General features: G+C 56.9%; 1 protein-coding gene across 3 annotated transcripts in view; it reads left to right on the forward strand.

The window, feature by feature from the left end:
- The first annotated feature begins 3,542 nt into the window (after nucleotides 1-3,542).
- LOC111148932 (family with sequence similarity 53 member A) overlaps nucleotides 3,543-22,293 on the forward strand; it is a 47,628-nt gene continuing 28,877 nt past the window's right edge. For all 3 annotated transcript variants that reach the window (XM_022505742.1, XM_022505740.1, XM_022505741.1), the window contains exons 1-3: nucleotides 3,543-3,611; nucleotides 13,118-13,344; nucleotides 22,058-22,112. In XM_022505742.1, coding sequence (XP_022361450.1) covers nucleotides 13,267-13,344; nucleotides 22,058-22,112 — 133 coding nt within the window. In that variant the 5' untranslated portion in view covers nucleotides 3,543-3,611; nucleotides 13,118-13,266. The remainder of the gene's footprint in view (nucleotides 3,612-13,117; nucleotides 13,345-22,057; nucleotides 22,113-22,293) is intronic.

The following is a 22,293-nucleotide window of genomic DNA, read 5'->3' on the forward strand; positions in this document are numbered from 1 at the left end:
CAGGATCTGCACAGGGCGCGGGGCACGCATGGTGCCCTGGAGTCATGGCTGAGCCCTTGCTCGGTCCAGACATATGCTCTCCTGGCCACCCCAGTGGTTGCCAGGCTGGTGCTGGTTTCTGCTCCTTCCTCTGGGCCCCAGTTTTCTCATCTGTAAAATGGGAAACGAGCACGCCCAGGACTGACTGGATGCAAGGACACTCTGCCCAGGGGACGTGGCTGCGTGCACGGCAGAGGAATTATTGTGGATACTGCCAGCTGCTCCCGTGATTCCTGGGGACAGCAATGGAGTGAGGGCGGGCCAGGGCATCCCAGATTGGCGCTCAGCTTCTGAGTCATGAGTTCTCCTGTCAGAAAACCGTTTAGTTTAGTGCACTGCCCTCTCCCCACCCTGGTGGCATTTATAAAAAGCTTCCTTCAAAGTCCAGCCTGAGAGATGCTCAGGATCAGAAGTTCACTCAACTCTGACAAAGCAGCATTCCACATCTCCTTAGAACTGTCCAGTGACATCAGCACATTAAAGGCTCTGATGTGTCCTGCAAGGAAGGTGGAATAACATGGAGTTGCCAAGTGAACACCTATGGACAGCACAGTGAACGAATGGCTGAAAATACTGTATTGTGGCTCCTTCTGGGATAAGACAGGGCAAGTCACTTGAAAGCCTACTCGGCCTCACGTCCCCATTTGCACCTCCCTCTATCCCAGACTTGCCAGTTAGAAGCAAGGTGCAGCAAAGCTAAGTGACCTGACTCTTGCTTCCTGCTGAGTCATGGCCTTGGCAGTTTTGGCCTGTGGTGGAGTCAGATGATGGCCACTGGCAGGCTGGGCCATCTCTCCCTTTGCCTAAGTGAGGCCTCAGTGGGTCTGCTTGTGTCCCCCAGTGACGGCTGGTGAGCAGTGGGGGGACCATTTTCCCTGTGGGGGGCTGGCAACTGAATGCCAGGAAGCATTGAGGGCTGAGGGAAGGGAGCAAGGGGGACTGTAGGAACCGTCCTCGGGGCAGCAGGGTGTGCAGGCTGTGTGGAGGGAGCTGCACACAGGGGCTCTGGCCCCACACCATCATTCTGGGGCTATGACCCCAGCCTGCAGGGCCCTGGCTTCCTCTTTTCAAATGGGGCTTTTAATTCCTATGTCAAAGGTCAAGTGAGTTGATTCCCTTAAGCATGAAGAGAACTACAGAACCATGTAAAATAAAAACATGAGGACGTTTATCTCCCTGGAGAATGTCAACAGCCTCCCCTCAGTAGGGTCTGTCAGTGACATCTCAGCTTCTCCCCGACCAGGGGCAGAGGCAGGCAGCAAGGAGCTGGGTTAACGGCCCGCTGCAGAGTGCTGAGTGCAGGTTCATTCCTAAAGCCTTGCTCACTGGGAGCTGGTGGTCCAGATTCTGTCCACTCTGCAAAACCATAAGTGCTCTAGTTTCTGGGCTGGGTGATGGCTGTGGCCACGGGTCGTGGCAGAAGTGTGTTCCAGGAAGCCCCCAAGGGTGAGGGGAGCTGTAGTACCTCTGGTCTCCCTGCTTCAGGCCCACATTATTCAAGGGCCCTGCCTCCAAAAAACAAAACAAAACAAAAATCGCATCTTATGGTAGCATTGGTCTAAAGACAGATTAATACTGTGTATTAAAACACTTTCTTTGACCTCAAGTTTCACTTTTTCTTCTGACTTCCCTTTACTCTAAGCTCCGCTTACTTGTCTGTAACATGGGGACAATTTGAATCCCTCCCCCTGGCTGAGGCACAGCATGGGCCTGACAGACGACACTGGGGTGACTGGGCTCCCAGCCAATGTGGGCCGAGCTCCTGACACAAAGCCATGGCAGGCTGGAACACATTCCATCGTGCTGGACAAGAAACTTGGGCCTGGTCTGACCCTCCCACATGTGAGCACTGAACCCCGGTGGTGACCTCTGGTCTGCTACTCTGTCCCCGCAGCTTCACCTCTGGCTGCAGGAGGGTTTGGAATGATCTCACACCATCTCACAACCAGCTTGATCAAAGACGTTACTGTGATGTGGCAGACGGTATCTCTTCCACTGGAAGCCTTCGGGAACTGTCCCAGTCAAGGCTGAGAGAGGCAAGTGGATAAAATTTACCAGTCACAAGCCTTTTGATAAGCACAAAGGTGCCCTTGGTGACTTGAGACTGTCACTGGTTCAGGTAGGCTAGGAAAGAAAACCCAGCTCCCCTTTCCTGGAACAGGTGCTCCCAGGTGTCGGGTCCTGCTCCAGCCTGGGTCACAGAGCCACTTGTCTTGGCTAGTATGGATGGACTCTTGGAGGGCCTACAGGGACAGCAGTAAAGACCTGAGCACCTGCCCTCATGCCTATGTGGCTGGCTGGGTTCCTGCACCAGCCCCGCAGGTACTCCTGCTCATCCAGACTGCCACAGGCTGCATCCTTCCCTCCAGTCCTGGCCACAGCTGGCTTGGCTCCAGAGTCCTTCTCAGACCGTGGGGAGGGGGCCCCGCCTGGTGTCTGGGAGCCGCATCCCTGAAACCTCGCCTTACCCTACCCTGCTGTCCCATCCTCTGGGTGTCTTCAAGTACCACTCCCTTTTCTACCTAAAAATAGGCCCCCTCCCCACTTCATGCCCTATCCCCAGGCCGGGTGAGCACCCATCTGGCCCCTCTCAGTACACCCCCTCACTATCCCCCCGGCAAAGCTCAGGACCTCACATTGCGGAGCCCCGGGTCACATGGTCCCTAACGACCTCTGCGGGCCCAGAGTGTAGTGCAGCCAGCCAGGAACGCGCGTGCGCGACGAGCCTGAGCCGGCAGGGCGGCCTCTGCGGCAGGGACAGGGACCAACCCCCACCCCGGAGGTCGGGTCACAGCGGGCGGCGGTGCTCAGGAGGGCCGGAGGGCCTCCTCTCTCCCTGCCCGGGAGGAGCCCTGGACCACCACGGTGCTCGGGCACCGGCGCACACAGCCGGCTCCCACCGCCCTGCCGGACACACCAGGCCAATCCGGAGGGAGACCCGAGAGGACAAGCTCCTTGCCCAAGGTCACACAGCGGATCGCAGGCCGGCTGCAGCCGCCCCTGCCAAGGTCACCGCCTGCACGCCCGACCAGCCCGGCGTACGGCCCGGGAGTGGGGACCCTAAATGACCCTTCACGCCGGCCGTGGCCAGGCACCCCCCACTGCCGCTGCCGCCGCAGGTGACGGCCGCTGCCAGCTTTTGTGGCGAGGTACCAGGACATCACTTCCCCCGCAAGCCATTGTGCGCAGTGGGCGGAGCTCCGACGGGGGGGCGGGGTCAGGCGGCGCACGCGCCCTCCCGTAGCCCGCCATGGATGCGCGCTCCCGACAGGGCCGACGGTGGGCGGAGTTGCGGGCGGGACGCCGAGAGGCCGCGCCCACGCACCGGCGCAGGGCCCGCCCCCGTGCGCGCGTCGCCGCGGAGGGGAAGGCTCGGCTAGGGCCGGCTGACGGGCGCGGCGGCGGCCGCGGCGGCCAATGAGCGGGGCCGGAGGGGGCGGGGCGCCGGCCGCGGTTGTGTTCCGACGCTGCTGAGGCGCCCGGCTCCTCGCTGGAGGGACGCGGCCTGCGGGGCCCGCGCCTCCCGCGCTCCGCCGGTCCAGCTGTGGCCACGGCCGCTCGGCCGCCGTCAGGTACGCCGCCCGGCGTCGGCCCGTGACGCCCCGACCGGGTGCGCGTGCCCCGCGCGGGGCCGCGCGTGAACTGGGGCTGGACGGTCCCCGCGTCTGTCGGCGCGCGCACGAGCGCTTTCGCGGCTGGACTCGGGGGGCGCGGCGGGGGGGCGCCCCGGAGCTCTGGACCCGGCTTGGGGTGTCCCGCCGCGCCGGCTGCAGGGGCCGAGTCAGCGGGGGTTCCGGTTCTCCGGCGCGCGGTGTCGTCCCGTGGTCGGAGCAGGCGGGCGGGCGGCCGGGCCGGACAGCCGGCGGGTCCGGGGGAGGCCGGCCTTCCGCGGCTTCGGCGGGCGCGGCGCTTCTGCTGGGGTTAGGGCCGGGCTCGCGGGCTCCAGGATGCCCTTTGTGGCTCATGTGGAGCCGGCTGCAGGGCGGTCTCCGAGCGCCGCGAGCTGCGGACGGCGGTTCATCGGGCCGCGGGCTCCCGTGCACGACGCTGGACACGGCATAGATTCTGCCGCTGCCCCAGCGCTCCGGCGCCGCGCGGGTCCGGCGTGTCCCCAGGGGAGCAGGTCCGGGATTGCGTGGCCGGTCGCTGGAGGAGCAGGAGAGTGGACATATAGACGCCTTGGCTTCTCCCTCAGCTGCGTCCGTGTGTGCGGGGTCCAGACCGCGGTTCGCGGAGGGAGCCCCACCTGCAGCCCCTCGTCCGGCCCTTCGTGGCTGGGCCCTGGCACCTGAGCCTGCTCCGCGGTTGTGCGGCTCGGGCCCTCTGTTGGGCTCTGGGGTGACCCCAGGAGGGTGCCACGATGGCGGTGGGAGCGAGCGGTGTCAACGGGCCGTCCTAACATTCTGCCCGGGGTTCTCTCGACTGAGGTTGGGTGCGCGGGCCGTAGAAAAGAGAGCCAGAGAGCCGTTGGGATGGCTCCTGCAAGTATGGGATGGAGGAAACACCAAAATTATCGTCATTTTTTAAAAAGTGGACATCTGGGGCTCTTACCTAGTCACATGCATGGCTCGTGCGCGCTTATGTGCACGGGGAATGGGCGTCTATTTACTGATAAAACATTCAAGGGAACACAGACGTTTTTCACAGGCGCCTTGCAAACATTTGAAACAAACTTTTAAAAAAATTTTTAAAAATATATTTAAAATTTAAAAAAAAATATTTTATTTATTTATTTGACAGACGGAGATCACAAGTAGGCAGAGAGAGGGCGGGGAAGCAGGCTCCCGGCTGAGCAGAGAGCCCCATATGGGGCTCCATCTCAGGGCCCTGGGATCATGACCTGAGCTGAAGGCAGAGGCTTTAACCCATTGAGCCACCCAGGCACCCTTGAAACAAACTTTTTAAAAAGTTATTTTATTTTTGTGAAAGATTTTATTTATTTATTTGAGAGAGAGCCCAGGAGAGAGCAAGCACAAGTTGGGGGGAGCAGCAGCAGGAGAGGGAGAAGCAGACTCCCCACTCAGTAGGGAGCCCCACACGGAGCTGGATCCCAGGACCCCAGGATCACAAACCCCCCCAAAGGCAGTTGCCCAACTGACAGAGCCACCCAAGGGCCCTCAAATTTTTTTTTTTTTTAAAGGAAGTTGAAATTTTTATAGAAATCCCTTTGGCTTTTTCTGCAGTAATGTTTCTCCAAGGAAAGTTGACTCACAATCTTTTTTTTTTTTTTTTTTTTTTTTATATTTTATTTATTTGACAGAGAGAGATCACAAGTGGGCAGAGAGGCAAGCAGAGAGAGAGAGAGAGAGGAGGAAGCAGCCTCCCTGTAGAGCAGAGAGCCCAATGTGGGACTCGATCCCAGGACCCTGAGATCATGACCTGAGCTGAAGGCAGAGGCCTAACCACTGAGCCACCCAGGTGCCCCGACTCACAATCTTTTGAGCCTCTGTTATGAGTGGCCACCATTTTAAACATGTCCCAGGGACTTGGGCATATTCACGTATGTTATGGCATTTGATTCCTTGTGGCCTCATGAAGTGTGTGAGTCTTTACCGTTTTCAGTGCAGAAAGGTAGGTCCAGGGAGGTGCGGTCCCCTGCTTGGGGGAGCCCAGCAGGGCTGAAGTCAGTCTTCCTTCCCGCCCACCAGAGCCCGCCATATGTCCTTCCTCTCAGAATGAAGTGCGTTTTTCTTCAGTGTGCTATACTTTCCCCATAGTAGTCGGGGGAGCAAAGATGATCTAGTTTACGATGTGAGTTTCTTTGTTGACTTGCGGATGTGGTTTTGGTGCACCTTTAAATGTATTTATTTATTTGAGGGGGAGAGAGAGAGAGGGAGTGCAAGCAATGGGGCCGGGCCAGAGAGGGAGAGAGAGAAGCCCAAGCAGACTGCATGCTTGGCAAGGATCCCGAGGCGGAGCTTGACCTCACGACCCTGAGATCCTGACCTGAGCCAAAGCCAGGAGCCCAACACCCAACTGACTGAGCCCCCCCAGGTACCCCTTCTTTGCACCTTTAAACCCCACGTGTGGCTCTCCAAACTGTCTAGTAGCAGGTGTTAATATTAGCTATTGGTTCATCAGGACGGGTGATGCTGGTCTTTTTGTTTTGAAGTCTCTTCAAAAAGATGTCATGTGTTTCAGTAGCACCAGCTTTGTGGGGCCAGCACAGGGCTTTGCCTTAAGGTTTTCCAGGAGCTACTGAGTATGGCCCCTAAGCATGCCCTGTTAGGAAAGGTACGGACCCCTCCAGTGGAGCTGGACCCCAGGCTCCACCAAGGGAAAACAGTTGAGTGATTCTGGTGGTCTGCTGTGGCTATCCCTTGTGGCTTGTACCCAGGAGTGTGCATGTAAGGACGTGGCCCCTTCCCCTTGGTCCCCAGCCTCTGTGTGATACAGGAATGGTGCTGAGGCCCGCCTCCTTCACGCCAGAGGGGTGTTTGGCCCCATCTGGCTTTGTTAGTTGTGTGGCAGCATTAGCCAAGCCTCCAGAAGTGGTGGCTTCAGACAACAGGAACCACTTAACTGTTGCTCACAGGCTCAGGGGTCCAGAATTCTCAACAGCTGGTCTGACTGTCTTTGCTGGGGGAAAGGGGGCATGTGCAGGTTGGTCCAGTGCTGGCTGGGGCCCAAGCGTCTCCTTGCGGGCATCCCCCTTGCCTCCGGTACCTGGGCTGGGAAGGCTTGAGCAGCGGGGCCCCTGGGGCTCTTGGTCTCCACGAGCGCAGCAGCCTTGGGACGCATCCTGCAAGAGCCAGGAGGTGGGAGGGCCTCTCCCACCCAAGTCTTGGAAGTCCCCGTTGAAGGGCAAGTTGAAGTCTGCTTTCTTGTGGGAGCTGTACCAAAGAATCCGCAGTCACGTGCTCAGACCCACATGGTACTGAGGGCTGGTTCATAACGAACGTCCAGCCAGGCCATGTGGTTGCCTGGGTACTCCTTGAAGGACAGTCCAAGACCTGGACTTGGTTGTCCTGCGTGAGCTGCGTGGTGGGGAGTCCACATGGTGCCCCTGGAGTCTGGAACGTGCTTCGTCTCACAGTGTTGGTGGGCCTACTTCCTATGGTTTTCCGTGGAAACCATCTTGGGCACTTGGTGATTCTGGGCTGGGTAAAGGGCCCGGCTCTGGCCTTTCGTTCCTGGGGACGCTTCCTGTGACTGAGGACACTTGCTGAGCATGTGCAGTGTGGCAGGCTTTGGACACAGCACACTGACTGGGAACTTAGAGCTGTTCTCCCGGTTCATGCTCCGGAAAGCAGCATGGAGGAGCTGGCCTGTCTCGTCCAGGACCCAGGTTTGAGCTCAGGGGTCTGACTCGTGACCAGGGCAGGGCTTCAGGTTGCGGGCCAGCCAGGCCTCTGCCTGGGACTTGGGAGGCTGAGCGACTGCTTGTGGAGCCGGCTGGATCCACATACCAGGCTCCTGGGGCTCTGGCGGCTGGCTGTCAATGCAAGCTCCTGGGTTTGCTTATTTTATACATATTGTTAAAGATTTTACTAGATTTATTTATTGGAGGGAGAGAGAGTGTAAACACCAGTGGGCGAGGGGCAGAGGGAGAGTCAAGCTGACTCCCCCGCTGAGCACAGAGCCGGACTTAGGGTTTGACTTCAAGGCCCTGAGGCCATAACCTGAGCCGAATCCAAGAATTGGACGCTCATCCGACTAAGCCCCCAGGCGGCCTGCAGGTTCCTTTATTCTGCAAGTTTCCGTATGGGATAGCCTGCTGCTGCTGGCCTCCTGAAGGGGCATGGCCCTGGTCATCCTGCCATGAGACCAGGTCGCGCAGGGCCCCTCTCAGCGTGAGCTGAAGGCAGAGATGACAGGCATGGAGGAAGCCACCAGCCTGAAAGCAGAAGCCAGGATGGGCAGAGAGGACTGAGGGAGAGAGATGGTCCAGTGCAGGGAGCGGAGAAGCTGGGGCTGGGTAGCCGCGGAGGCCAGGGAGCCAGGGGAGGCTGGCACAGGCAACTCATACATATGCAGCAGGTCCTTGTGGGTCCTCGGTGGGCACACTCCCAGGGCTTTTGAGATAAAGCATGTCCCTGGAAGGCTTGCAGCATGAGGTAGGGGGCCACTCCTGGAAGCCGGTCAGCAGCAGCAGCAGAGTGGCAGAGACTGAAGGCAAGGGAGAGCCAGCCCTAGCGTCCTGCGTCCAACCACCAGCTGGTCCAGAAACAGACCAGGGGTGTGGGTGGGCAGCACTCCACAGTGACGCCAGCAAATCCCATTAGGAAGACCCCGCCCCATGTGCCCTTGTGAGTTTTCTGACCCCTGACTCGGGGAGAAAGAAGACCCTGTGAGCCCCGCAGGCATCCAGGGAGGGGGACGGGGTGTGGGCACCCCCCCCGGCAACCCCCCACACTGAAAGCTGCCAGATCAGTGCAGTTCCGGGCCGGGGGGTGGCCCCCCTCACCTGGGTGGAGGCTGGGGGTATGGAAGGGCTGAGTTGTTTTTCGAGTTTTATTCTTCTGGGGAGGAGTTTGTATTGGGCAGGGACATGGCATGTGAGAAAAGGTGGGTTGTTAACATTGGGGAGCGACTCCCCTGTGCAAGCTCAGCCAGGAGTGCTATTTATGGGGACATGATAGTGTCCGTGGTGGCTCGATGGAGTGTTCAGACAGCTGTTCTGGGAGGTTTGGAGGTGGAAGGTGGGGAGTCTCTGGCCCTCACTGTGTTGGTTAGGGGAGGAGGGCATCCCGGGCTTGTGCAAGAGCTATAGGAGAGGTCTGGTCATTTGTGCTCCCAGAGGTGCCCGTGAGCCCAGACACATGTCCTCTGTCAGTCCTGGTGGCGCCTGCGGAGTCCTCATCCCCCACCTTTCACCTCTCTGTCCGACCGGTCTTCTCACCTGGTCCCTGGCTTCTGGCCTGCCTGTGTCTGGTCTCAGTGCCCAGAGTCCTGGCTTTGCCCCTGTTTCCTAGCGGCACCTGCTCAGTCTCAGTCTTGGCTTTCTTCTCTGAGCCCCCACACCAGCTTCCCTACTACTTGCACCTGCCCCCACCTGGCTTTGTTTTGCTTGTCTCTTGCTTTTGCTGCAGGCCGTGCATTCCCTCAGGGCCAGAGAACTGTCCTGAGTGGCTCCATCCCTGGCTCTCTCTGCTGTGACTGTGTGCTAGGCTTTGTTACCATGACGTTCCATCCTGATGGTTCCATCTCTTATACAGGGAGCTGGCTTGGCATTGTGGATTGAATTGTGTCCCCCAAAAGAAAGATTCAATAGGACCTGTGCATATAATCTATTTAGAACTAGGTCTTTGCAGATATAATTAAGATATAAATTAAGGTGAGGCCACCTACTGCTTTAGAGTAGGGGTGTCCTTAAAAGAAGGGATGTGGGTACAGGACATACAGGAAGAGGGCTGTGGGAACATGTGGGGCAGCTGCAAGCTGAGGGCACAGGCATTACTGGCCACAACCAGGAGCTGGGGGAGAGGCAGGGAACCCATCTCCTGTGGGGTGCCCAGAGGAGCCAACCCTGCCCACATCTCGACTTCCCACCTCTGGCCTCCAGTTCCCGGCAGCCCCAGGAAGCTACTACACTCAGATTTCAGTGCATACCCAGTGGTTCCCCCAAGCCGTGGCTTTGCCTTCGTGGTTTCAGTCGCTCACTGTCAGCGCGGTCCAGAGGGTGGTGATCCTCCTCCTGACTGTGGCCAGAAGGTCAACGGTAGCCTGACACTAGGTCACGATACCCATGTCATGCTCTTCCTCCATCTCACATGGGCAACTACGTTAGTTCTTATTTTTTACATTTTTTAGAGAGTGAGGGGGAAGGGCAGAGAAAGAGACACTGGCGCAGACCCCGGCTGAGCATGGAGCCCCATGCAGCTAGATCTCAGACCCTGAGATCATGATCTGAGCTGAAACCAGGAGTCAGCTGCTCAACTGACTGAGCCCCCCGGGCGCCCCTCATGATAAAATGTGGGCACTTTATTACCTCACGTTATCACAAGAAGGATGATTGCAGGACATTTTGAGAGAGAGAGAGAGACCACACTCATACTTGTATCGCAGTATACATTACCCTTGTGCTAGTATATTGTTATTCTTGTTAATCTCTTGCTGTGGCAACGTGTGAATTAACTTCATCACAAGTACGCATGCGTAGGAGAAAACATAATACAGTTAGCCCTTGAACAATACAGGGGTTGGGGTGTCGAAAATCCACATAGAACTTAGGAACCCCTCAAAACTTGCCTGCTGATGAACTCCTGGTGTCTGCAAGTGTTACTGATGGCATGAACCGTTCAGGAGCACCCGTCTGTGTGTTCCCATCTCTTGCGTGCTGTGTTTTTGCAATCAAGTAAGCTGGGGAAAAGGAAATGCTATTAAAATTGTAAGGAAGAGACACTTCCAGTGCTGTCCTGTGTTTATGGATGAAAAGCCCCCCGTAAGTGGGCCTGTGCAGTTCAGACCGTATTGTTCAGGGGTTGATGGCATCTGTAGGGTTTGGTACCGTCTGTGGTTTCAGGCATCTCAGGGGGGCCTTGGTATCCCCTGTGGGTGCGGCGCATGCCCAAAAGGCCACCCGATACTATGCATTTCTTCTCACAGGAAATGAAACTTGCATGCCCAGCCCTCCTTCCCCATCTTGGTGGCCTCTGGAAGGTGCCGCCAGCTGCCCGGTGCCATCCCTTCCACACGCAGGTGCACCCTGTGCCCCACTGTGGCCTCCACTCGCCAAGGTCACGCTGGCCAGCCCTTGCATTTGGACACTGCGCACTTTGTTTTATTCTGTTCTTTTGAACCTCCGTTGAGAGTTGTGATATAGCTGTGTTTGCTGTCGCCATGGACTGTGCCAGCCGGGGCCCCTGCTCTTGTCTGACAGGCGCCCGAGCAGGACTGTCTGGGGAGCGTGTGCTGGTCTCCCATCTGTGGGGCTCCTTCACATTGCGGTGTCTGCCCTGGAGCCCGCTCTCTAACTGGGGCAGGAGTTGGGGGAGGTCATCAGGTCCCCTCTGTCCCCTCCAGGCTGGCCCGTGCCCCACTCCTGTGTTTCGTGCCCCTGACACTGTGGGAGAACACTGACCAGTTCCTTTGTGCCCTTTACCTTGTGTGGGTCTGTCGGGCATTTCCTCAGTCCGGGTAGAACCCCTGGGTGCAGGCGGCAGCTGTGTCCCGACCGCATGCCACACGCGGTCACCCATCCACGGGACTGCCTATTCCACTGTTCCAGGTGCCGTCTGCCATCTCTGTGGACGCAAGACCAGTTCCCTCTGTGTCATTAGCCAGTATCTTGTTGGGGGAGGCTTGGACACCATGTGAGAACACTAGGGTGGCGTTCACGGATGACTCTTGCCTGAAGCAGCGTGAGGTGTTGGTTACACACTGACCTAAGTAAAGACAATCCGTCCTTCCGTCTGCATTCCTTGGTCTGCACCCTGCGTGTGGGACCAGCTTCCCTCCGCTACTTATGGATCTTTCCCAGCTGTTCATGTCAGATTCCTGGGTTCTCACTTCATTCTGTAGAGCAGAGCACTTACGTCTGGGAGCCCTGGCCCCATTCTCTGCACGTATCCTGGCTTCCTGGTGCCCAAGACCCCTGGGGCCTCTGTCCATGCCCCAGCCCTGGAAACCAGTGGTCTCCCCAAGGGATGCGTGACCTGGTTTTCCAGTGAAAAGCTGGTGATGTTATAGTTTCTTCAAGTTTTGCTGTGGCTGCTGTAGTTTTTCCAGAGTTGCACATGCCGTGTCCACTCAGAGGGTCAGATGGGAGGCTGGGAGAGCCCCTGAGTGCTGGGCTTGGCGGGCACAGGAGTTGGAAGGTAGGGTCTTGGCCCTTGTGGGTGGGTGTAATTGCAGCAGAGCTGGTTGGCCTGGAGGGCCCCTGGTAGTGCCCCTGTCCTGGGAGGGAGGTTCTGAGTTGGGGCTCTGGGAGAATTTGTGGGGAGAGGCAGAGAGAGCCAGGCCAGCTTGTGGGCTCGGTGGGTCCTGCCCAGGGGACCGTGGGTGAGTGGTGCAGGTGTGGGGATGGGGCAGGCTCTGAATTGGCTCCCTGGAGATTATCTTCTGTCACTGTTCTCATTTCTTAATTTCTGAGATCTCTTTTCATTTTTCTTTAAATACTTGTTTTTTTTTTATTTTTTATTTTATTTATTTGACAGACAGATCACAAGTAGGCAGAGAGGCAGGCAGAGAGAGGGGGGGAAGCAGGCTCCCCATTGAGCAGAGAGCCCTATGCTGGGCTAGATCCCAGGACCCTGGGATCATGACCTGAGCCGAACACAGAGGCTTTAACCCACAGAGCCACCCAGGCACCCCTGAATACTTGTTTTTAAGGGCATTCTGATCTTATTCTGTGGACTGGGTGCCTTCTCCCTCTGAGGGCAGGACCGATGCTGTTTCCTCTGGGTGGCTGGGGCCCTCCTGTCAGGCTGGCGCTCTCCATGGCTTCCGAGGCAGGTGGCCCTACTCACGCTCAGCAGTGGGCCTCTGAGAAGGGTGAAAGCTGGGGATGGCGAGTGGGTGGCAGGCTGCACAGGGGCTCAGGGGTCTCCCCCTGCTGGTGTCTGTGGGCAACCAGGTCCCAGGTGCAGCGTGAGTGCCCACTCGTGGGCTTGGAGGGCCCCCCCAGCCGCCCCTACAGCCTCCCCACTGCAGGGCCTGGGGCGGGCCCTGTACCCCCTGTGGCCTCCCACATGGGGCCAGCTGGATGGACTGGGGGAGGGCTGTGTAGCCGCTTGGGGGACAGTGGTGCGTGGGGGTTCAGTAGTTAGTTCTCAAGCAGCTGGTTCTTGGGGTAGGCTGTGGCTTCCTGCTCCTGCCCATCTTCCCCACGTCTCCCCTCCACCACTGTCTGCTCTATCTGCTGGGGTGGTTGGGGGAGGCAGGTTGGCCTTCAGGGCTGCTTTCCTTGGGGCTTCGGGAGCACTGGACCTCAGCTGTGCATGTAACGTACCGTCCTTCGACCAGAACGGCGCTTTTAGTGGTTTCTGGGCACTTGTACGGTGGTTGTGAAGCAAGAGGGTTTTTATCAGCCGGAGATAACAGAAATATTCTGCACACAAAGTACTCAGCATAGAGTAGGAGCATCGACCCAGTGGTTCTGCACATAATCACTTCTCTCTCTTCCCCACAAACACAGAATCCTGAAGAGTCCCTGGAAATGGATCCCTCCTCTGTAAAGCGGAAATCCATCCGGAGGGTCAGCTCTGACCCAGCAGTGGCCCAGGCCTCCTGAAGCTTGCTGTTGTGCCCCCCAGGGCCCCTCGGTACCTACACGGGCTCCTGACCATGGTGACATTCATTACTGAGAAGCTGCAGAACCAGAGCCTGGATGATCTTGCCCACAAGAGCTACAATGCCAGCCTGGTAAGCTGGCTGTGACGGCCACAGGCAGGACCCTGTGCCCCGCCAGCGGTCTGGGGGTGACTGACTGGGCTGGACTGTGCAGCCAAGGTCTGTGGGGACGTGGTGGGAGGAGGGCTGGATGGGGCTGAGTCCTGGGGCCATGCTGTGCACACGCAGCCCCACATCTCAGCGCCCTCATGGTGGGTTTTTAGCCTCATTAAAAACAAATCCCAGCTTTTAGTGAATGTCCACTCAAGTCCTGGAGGTGTGCCAGTCCTGAGTGTGCAGCACGCAGCTCTCCGTACCCATCACACATCTCTGAGCACGCGGTGCCTGCACCCTGATGCCCCTCATGCTGGTGCCATCCCTTCCGATGGCCTCTCTCTCGATCCACCCCCACAGCTTCCTTACCTGGCTTGAGGTTCGTGTAGGTGGAGCTGGTTTTCCAGGGTCGCATGAGTGCGACCTTCAGGACTGTCTGGGTTGGGCTGTAGGTGCGGGTCGAGGTGGCTGGGTGTGCAGCCCACACGGTGCTCAGAGGCCTTGAACAGTCTTGCTGATGCCAGGTGCCCAGAGTGCTGTTGTTGCGGCTGGGCTGCGAGTCAGGGCTCCCTGTGGCGGCAGGAAGCTGGGTCTCCAGGCCTCTGCTCATGGCCCACTGTCACCATCACCATCAGTGTCACTGTGGGTGGTTGTGAGGTTCCGAGTCTCAGTGCTGCGGATGGAAGTGCCAGGGCCGGGGGGGTTGGCCTGTGTCTGCAGCCTGGGGGTTTAGGGGCACCCAGGGGCTTTTGTGGGGTGTGGCTCTCCGGCCTGGAGCTCGGGGCCCTAATGGGATTCTGGCGGCACGCCGTGTGCATGTTCTCACCCTCCCCTGTGCTCAGCGCAGTGACTGTTTCCTGGACAGTGACTGAAAGCCAGGCTGTAGCACATCACACATGGTGTCCGATGGTCACATGCCCTTCAGACGGTGTGGCCGGGAGCTGGCGACCAGGTGCTGTGTGGCTTTGCTGGGGAGATGGGTGACAGATCGGGCCTGCAGGGCCCCCATGGAGGAGTGGACATGGCTGGACCTACCACGTTTGGGGAACATGTCACCCCTCTGTGGGAGAGAAGGGCTGCTGGGAGTGCCCTACGCAGGAGGAGGGCCCACATGGTCAGCCCGTGGCGCTCCCGGCTCCGTTCTCTGCCCTTGGGGGCGATCTGTGTGTTTCCTCAAGCCGTGTGGGTTTTTTTTTTTTTTTAAGATTTTATTTATTTATTTGACAGACAGAGATCACAGGTAGGCAGAGAGGCAGGCAGAGAGAGGAGGAAGCAGGCTCCTGCTGAGCAGAGACCATGATATGGGGCTCCATCCCAGGACCCTGAGATCATGACCTGAGCCGAAGGCGGAGGCTTTAACCCACTGAGCCACCCAGGTGCCCCAAGACATGTGATTTTGATGAGATAGATAGCTTGTTAATTATGTGGTAGGTCTTTCTTCCTGAAACAGGAGCACAGGCCTTTCCTGTCCCCAAGATGAAATCTACAGCAGCCATTTTGCTGTTGGAAATGGAGGTTTGGTGTGTGTGGAGTGAACTGTGGCCCAGGGAGGCCGCTGTGGGGTCAGGGCCACTGTGGGGTCGGGGCTACGAGCTGTGGGTCCACAGGCTCTGCACGCAGGTGTTTGTTTAGAGAGAGGGCGATAGCGAAACAAATTTTACCTGTGAGTCTTCCCATCATGACGCAAATAGATTTACTTGGTGTCAGTTCCCAATGGAAGAGAATTGCCTTGTTACCGGTAGGCCTTTGTCCGACCTCCTGGGGAGGCTGGTCCCTGCATTTGCAGGGTTTCTGCCCACATTTGCTGATGCTTTGTTTATAGAAACCTGCTGTTTTTAACTGTTCACTTTAAAAAAAAAACAGATGTAATTTATAGGCAGTGAAAGGCACGAGTGGTCCTGTCTTTTCAAGCCAGAAGTCTGTTGTCTCTGTCACGTTTGACATTGGGCTTTAGTAAGGCCGGTGCGGTCAACTCTGCAGAACTTGTCAGGGTCCCCGGCGGTCAGTGATTTACCTGGGGACTGCCCCCTCATGCTGCCTGCGTGCATCTCAGTGCATGGTACTTCTAACGTTCACGGAGACAAGTTGACAGTTTAAAAAGCCAATTTGTTGTCTAGGAATAGAAATGCAAGTTTTTGAAGGTGGCTAACATTCGTATTTTCATGGCAAAATCAGAACACAGGTAAGAGTAGAGCGTTAGAGACCTTGAGGTCGGCACTGTCAGGCCCTGGCCTCTTGTCCTGTCTGTGCCGTCCCCCACAGCCCGCCTGCGGTTGTCTCACAGTGAGTTCTAGACTGTTCTTCTCGGACTGTTTCTGTGTGTGTCTCTATAGACGTCTTTTCGGGTGTCTCCTGTCCCCGGTGTGTTGCACAGATGGCTGGTAAGAGCCAGGCTGCCCCATGTGACAGCCCCTGACCCATGTGGCTTTTTAAATTGAAATTAAAGCTAATTAAAATTAAACACAACATGCTATTTCTTGTTTGCACTAGACACACGTCAGGTGCCCTGTGTCTCGACGTGGCCAGTGGCTCCCACAGCAGGCGGTGCATTGGCGGCCTCTCCTCCCAGGAGGACCTCCAGGACAGCTCTGCCGGGTGCGGCCAGAGTCCCCTTGGATAGACTGCATTCTGTCTGTCCGTTTGTCGGTTGGTGGACATCTGGGTCGCTTCTGCTTGGCGGCAGTTACCAGCACCACTGCCGTAAATGGTTGTGTACAGGTATCTTTGTTTCTCTTGGGCTATGTCCAGGAGTGGGACTTGTGGGATGTGTTGTGACTTTGTTTACCCTGAGAAACCGAGCTCTTTCCTGCAGCGATCACACCATTGTGCACCGAGAGTCCTCAGTCTCCTCATCCTCCTTAACAACTGCAGCCATCCCACTGTCTGACTCCAGCCACCCTGACAGCTGCTGTCTCCTTGTGGTTTGATCTGCGCTTCCCTCCCGAGTAATAGATGCTCACCCTTTTCTCGTGCCCTCTGGCCATCGGTGGATTGTCTTTGAAGAAATAGGTCTTCAAGTCTTTTGCCCATTGAAAAACTGGGTTGCCTATTTTTTAATTTTTGAGTTGTTAGGATTCTTTTTTTTTTTTTTTTTTTTTGAAGATTTTGTTTATTTGTCAGAGAGAGAGAGAGAGAGCAAGCACAGGCAGACAGAGTGGCAGGCAGAGGCAGAGGGAGAAGCAGGCTCCCTGCCGAGCAAGGAGCCCGATGCGGGACTCAATCCCAGGACGCTGGGATCATGACCTGAGCCGAAGGCAGCTGCTTAACCAACTGAGCCACCCAGGCGTCCCTAGGATTCTTTATATATTCTGATCCATAATCAGATATGTGATTTGAAAAAACATTGTTCTGTTCTGTGGATGTCTTTCTTGATGGTGTTCTCTGAAGCACAAAAGCTTTATTTTATCGAAGTCCAACTGATCTCTTTTTCCTTTTGGTGCCTGTGCTTTTCGTGTTGTATCTAAGAATCCTTGGCTAAATCCAAGGTCATGAAGATTTACTCTTCTGTTTTCCTCTATCAGTTGTATATTTTTAGCTCTTACATTCAGGTGTTTGATCCCTTTGAGCTACTTGTAGTGTGTGGTGTGAGGTAGGGGTCCAGTTTCGTTCTCTTGTGTGTGGATCCTAGTTGTCCCAGAACCATCTCTTCACAGGACTCTTCCTTCCCCCTGACTGGTCCTCGGCGCCCTTCCCAAAAGTTTACATTTTAAAAACAAAGTCTCTGAAACCTAGTGTGTACTTTACACTTACGACAGATCTCAGTTTGGACACCAGGTTCTCATTACAGAAATGTCTGATCTGTGTTTAGGTTTCGTGAAATTTATCGTTGAAGAACACTCCACTTGTTCTAAGGGCACTGAAAAGTTTTCCAAAAATTGAATCATTTGTTTTAAAACTAAAATTCAGGATACTTGTAAATAAAATTGGAAATCACTAAACACTCGGTGCCTTTGTCTCTCCAGCCATGTGCCGCTCTGGTCACTCACTCATCCCTTCCTGAGTACTGCCACCTGCTGCGTGGTCAGGAGCAGGTGGTGGGAACGGAAGGCCTAGTGGGGGCACCTTGTCCAGTCTCGAGGGCTTGATCCATTTGAGGGTCTCTGCCCTGTCAGATGGAGAGCTGACATGTGTCTCGAGGGTCAGTGCCCCTGTGTAGCATGGTTCAGTCAATACAGATGTGCGGAGTGCTCTGTGCGCCTGGCCATGCTGTGCTTAGTGCCTCCTCGTGGGTGTTTGGTCGACCGCATGGCCACTCTGTCCTCACCCATTCAGTGGGGGTAGTTCCTTTGTTTTATCTTCCTTTTTCTCTGGCCTCAGGTGCATTCCCACTTCCCGCCAAAGCCCCTAGTCTCTTATAAAGCCTTCTGAACATGGGGGGGGGGGGAGTCAGCTCTTCTTGCTTTGCCTCTGTGACTCTTGGGGGACAGAGGCTAGTCTAACTGTGACCAAAAAGGCCTAGAAACACATGAGTTTGTGTCCGGTTCCCACTGTCCCATCCTCTGCCCAGACAGGACTCTGTCTCAGGTTTCTGGTGTTTTCCATAGCTGGTGCTCTGGGTTATGTCAGCAAATGCTGTCTGTCCCCATGAGTGTGGATGGGGAACCTGGGGCAGCTCCATCCAGGGCCATAGTCTGTGGTGATGGGAATGCTCCCTGCTGGCCCAGTGTGTGGCTACTTAAAGCATGGGGTTACTGAGCCCCACGATGTGGCTGGGGTGATGGGGAGCTGGGAGTGTTTTGTGTAATTGAAGTTCGGATTTCAGTCTCAGCCTGTGGCTGCTGGCTGTTGTGTGGGGCAGTGCAGACAGAGTGCGAACTCTGTTCCCCGAGGGTCCACCGCTCTCTCCTGTGGACCCGCTGTGGACACACCTGTTCCCTCCAGCCAGGCTCTTCCACCTCCGTGGCTTGTCATTCAAGGATTGTCTGCACCAATTCCATGACCTTTGGGGAGAAGCTTGTTTTGCTCCTCACGGCGCCCAGAGTTGTGTCCGGGTGGTTTTGGGGTCCGTGGGGATGAGGGGCACTCACGTGAGGGTGTACCGTTTGCCCGCTGTAGGGTGGTCACAGCTCTGGTGAAAACCCCGCGGTGCTTATGGAGCTGGACCCTGCGGCTCTTGGGTGAGCTATAGCTTCTGGGCTTCATTCGTGTATGGCCTATGGCCACGGCGGGGTCTGGGAGTGCAGGGCGCTGCGTGAGGCTGCAGGGGCAGCGAGGGGGGTTGGGGGTGCGTGTTGTGGGGTGTCGGGGCCGAGGAGGAGGGTCGTGAGCTGGGGTGCTGTGGGGGTGGGCGTTCAGGGGTCTAGTACTGCCAGCTGTGGTGTGGGCTGTCCACAAGCCACGTGCCCAGCTGCACAGGTACGGGCTTGGATGGTGGGGAGTTTGGCTTTCAAAAACCTTTCGTGGAAAATTCGTTTTTTAGTGAGACAGACTTTGCACATGGTGGAGCGTGACATGGGCTCTGCTGTCCTGTTGGGTGAGGTTTGCTGGCTGTGCACACGGGTAATGCTGCCTCCACCACCCAGATGGGTTCCGACCTTCTGGGGGCTCATGTGGCCTAGCCCATCCTGGGTCATCTGGGCTGTGCGGCCTGTCCTTTTCGAGTCCGGCTTCTTTCCCTGGTGGGAACTCGGGAGACTCGTCATGTGGATGGTTGTTGGTGCTTCTGTCCTTCCTCTGCAGTGCGGTCTCTGTCCTGCTGTCAGTGGACGTTTGGGCCCTTCCCAGGCTCTGGCTGCTGAGACAGATGTTGCTGAGCGGCCCATGTACGGTCCCCAGGGGCTGGTTCTGTCCACAGTGCCCTGGTCACGCCTGGCGCCGTGTCCCCAGGCTCTGCCTGCTTTCCCCAGATGACGAGGGAGATCGTGCCTCTTGTTCTGCTCAGTGGCCAGTTGTGAGTGACTTAGGTCTTTGGCCATTTTCCTGTTGGGTCGTGTGCCTTTTTTTTACTGGTCTATGGGAAGTCATTGATACAATTCTGCTATGAGCCTTTTCTTGGATTCCTGTTTGCAAATATTTTCTCCTGTCTTGTGGTTTGCTTTGTCACAGGTGACTTTCAGTGAACAGAAATTCTGATTTCAGTGTAGATGGAAGCATCCGTTTAAGTTAGCGTGTTTGTATCTCACTTAAGAAATCTTTGCTACCCTGGGGCTTGAAGATATTCTCCTGTTTTCTTCTAGAAGCATCTGTTTTCCTTTAGCTTGAAAACTGTACTCTCCCTGGAGCCAAGTAGTGTGTGAGATGAGGCCAGGCTAAGGGTGGGTTTTCTTTCTTGCACCCTTTCTGGAAATGGCAGTCCTCTATCCACCATCAGTTGGTAGGTTCTGTGCTCTCACATAGCCCAGGAGCTACCCCATGTGTGTGTCCCACTCTCACCCTGGCCCAGGTGGGGAGACCGAGGCTTACACAGAGGAGCTGTCCTGCCTCTGTCAAGGATGCTCAGGGGAGTGGACTGCCGGCCGTGGGCTGCATGGGCTGACCCTGGGCTCTGGTGGACGGCGTCGTGGCAGGTGTGGTGGGGCTGGGCCTGCCTCGGTGCCAGCCTGTGGTTTCGTGGCCCCTGGCGTCCTGGTGGGCATGTTTGGAGGCGGCCTTGTCTGGTCAAAAACAGCATGAAGTAGGGTGTACAGACCCATTCTGGACGTGGAGGCCCATGCCGCTGCAGCTGTCCTTCCACAGAAAGGCCCGGGGCCGGCCCTGCCCCGCTCCCCAGCACAGGCGCAACCCACAAAGCCCATGCCCTCTGGCTGCCCCACGTGGCTGCTGCACCTTCACACTGGGCTAGAGCCTGGGCCCCTTGCGTGAGAGCCACTGGCACCTTTCCTTGACAGACAGTGCTTCTGTTCAGGTTTCCTGTTGTGTGTGGGGATGACAGCCCTCGGAAAGTGCTTGTGCCTGGTGCTCACCTGGGGGACAGTGGCTGGCCAGTCCAGCTTGCGGCGGGGGGCATGGTGGATGGGGGCTCTGGGAGGGCCATGGGGGATGCTGTGGGGCACAGGGGGATCTAGGAGGGCCATGGGGGTAGCTGTGGGGGGGTGCTGGGGTGCTGGGAGGGCCTTGGAGGTGCTGGGGGACTGGGAGGGCCTTGGGGGCCACTGTGGGGGTGCTGGGAGAGCCTTGGGGGGCACTGTGGGGGTCCTGGGGGACTGGGAGAGCCTTGGGGGACTCTGTGGGGGTGCTGGATGCTGGGAGGGCCTTGGGGGTGCTGTGGGGGTCTGGGGTGCTGGGAGGGCCTTGGAAGTGCTGCAGGGGTATTGAGGTGCTGGGAGGGCCTTGGGGGATACTTTGGGGGTGCTGGGAGGGCCTTGGGGTGTTGGGGGATTGGGAGGGGCTTGGAGGATACTTTGGGGGTGCTGGGTGCTGGGAGAGCCTTGGGGGTACTGTGGGGTTCTGGGGTGCTGGGAGGGCCTTGGGGGGTGCTGTGGGGGTGCTGGGGTGCTGGGAGGGCCTTGGGAGCACTCTGTGGGAGCTGCAGGTCCCTGGGGAGGATTTGTAGTCATAGAGAGGTATGATTCCTGATGGTGTAAATGACTGGCTTCTGTGTTGACTACTTCCTGGAAGTTAGAGAGCTGCTTCCTCCTTGTGCCGCCTGACCTGGGTCTCAGGTCTGTAGAACTGCTGGTCCCCTCGTCCTCCTCTGGTCGGCCAGGTCTCTCCAGGTCTTTGTAGCCCTGCTTGGTGATGCGGGCCTGGCCCCAGAACAGCATGTGTCTTTGCCAAGGCTGGCTGTTGATGAGCACTTTTTCTGGGTCCTGAATGACCTCTATCCCTTTATGAGAATCAGCAAGGATCTCCTTCTAATTTAGCACCAGTTCAAAGGTCGCAGGGCCTGACCCCTTAGACCCCTGACCCCTCTCCTGGCCTCGGGAGAGGTTTCCTGCTCATGGAGGTGGAAAGGCAGAACCCGTTGGGCAGCTCCAGGACCCCACCGGATGGTTCTATGTCCCCACAGCACCAGGGGCTTGCCCTGGGGACCCGGCCGGACGACGATGGTGCCTCTGGGCCAGGTGGGGAGAGCCCAGAAGAGCAGACAGACCCAGGCAAGCATTACTGACCTGCCAGGCAGCCCCTCTGGTGCCACAGGGAAGATTGCAGCCGAGACACAGAGCTTTGCGGGCTCCAGGGAGACCCCACTGCCTTTAGGGCCTGGCCTGGGGGCTGGTATGCGTGGGAGAGGGCCTGCGTGGGGAGGCCTTGAGGATGGCCCTGGCTGTGGGAGGTTGCACTATCTGCTAGAGCACACGGGGGCATGCACGTGGCTTTTGATCTTCCCTCAGTTAAGTGTTGTTGGCTTTTAAGAATCTTGATTAAGAAAAAAAGGTATTCTGGGGTCCATGCTTTTCTTCTTTCTTTCTTTCTTTCTTTCTTTTTTTTAAAGATTTTATTTATTTATTTGACAGAGAAATCACAAGTAGGCAGAGAGGCAGGCAGAGGGAGGGGGAAGAAGGCTCCCTGCTGAGCAGAGAGCCTGATGCGGGGCTTGATCCCAGGACCCTGAGATCATGACCTGAGCCAAAGTCCGAGGCCCAACCCACCCAGGCACCCCTCCTTTTCTTTTTCATTGCCAAAAAGACAGTGTTGGGGAAAGATAGAAGGGGTTGCCGAGATGAGACCATCACATCAGCTTTGACTTGGTGTTGCTGTGTACTCGGCATCTGTCCATGGTGTTCATACTGGCTTTTCTTGTCACTTTCAGCATTCTGCTGGGGCACTGAACAACAGTGGTCATTTGTTCCCTTTTGAGAGCGATGGTAAGTAAGTGTTCCAAAGCCCAGACCCGTCTTCCTGGGCTTCTGTGGCCACGGGCAGGGGACGGTGTGCAGAGGGCATGAGATGTGGAGCTGGGGTGTGGTACTGACTTCCGCAGCAAAAGCCCATGGGTGGTGTGTCTCCTGTTGCTGCCGGGGAACGTCACCAACAGCAGGCCTCTCC

Source organism: Enhydra lutris, unplaced genomic scaffold (genome assembly GCF_002288905.1).
Source record: "Enhydra lutris kenyoni isolate GAN:26980312 unplaced genomic scaffold, ASM228890v2 scaffoldscaffold21, whole genome shotgun sequence".
Classification (NCBI taxonomy): Eukaryota; Metazoa; Chordata; class Mammalia; order Carnivora; family Mustelidae; genus Enhydra; species Enhydra lutris.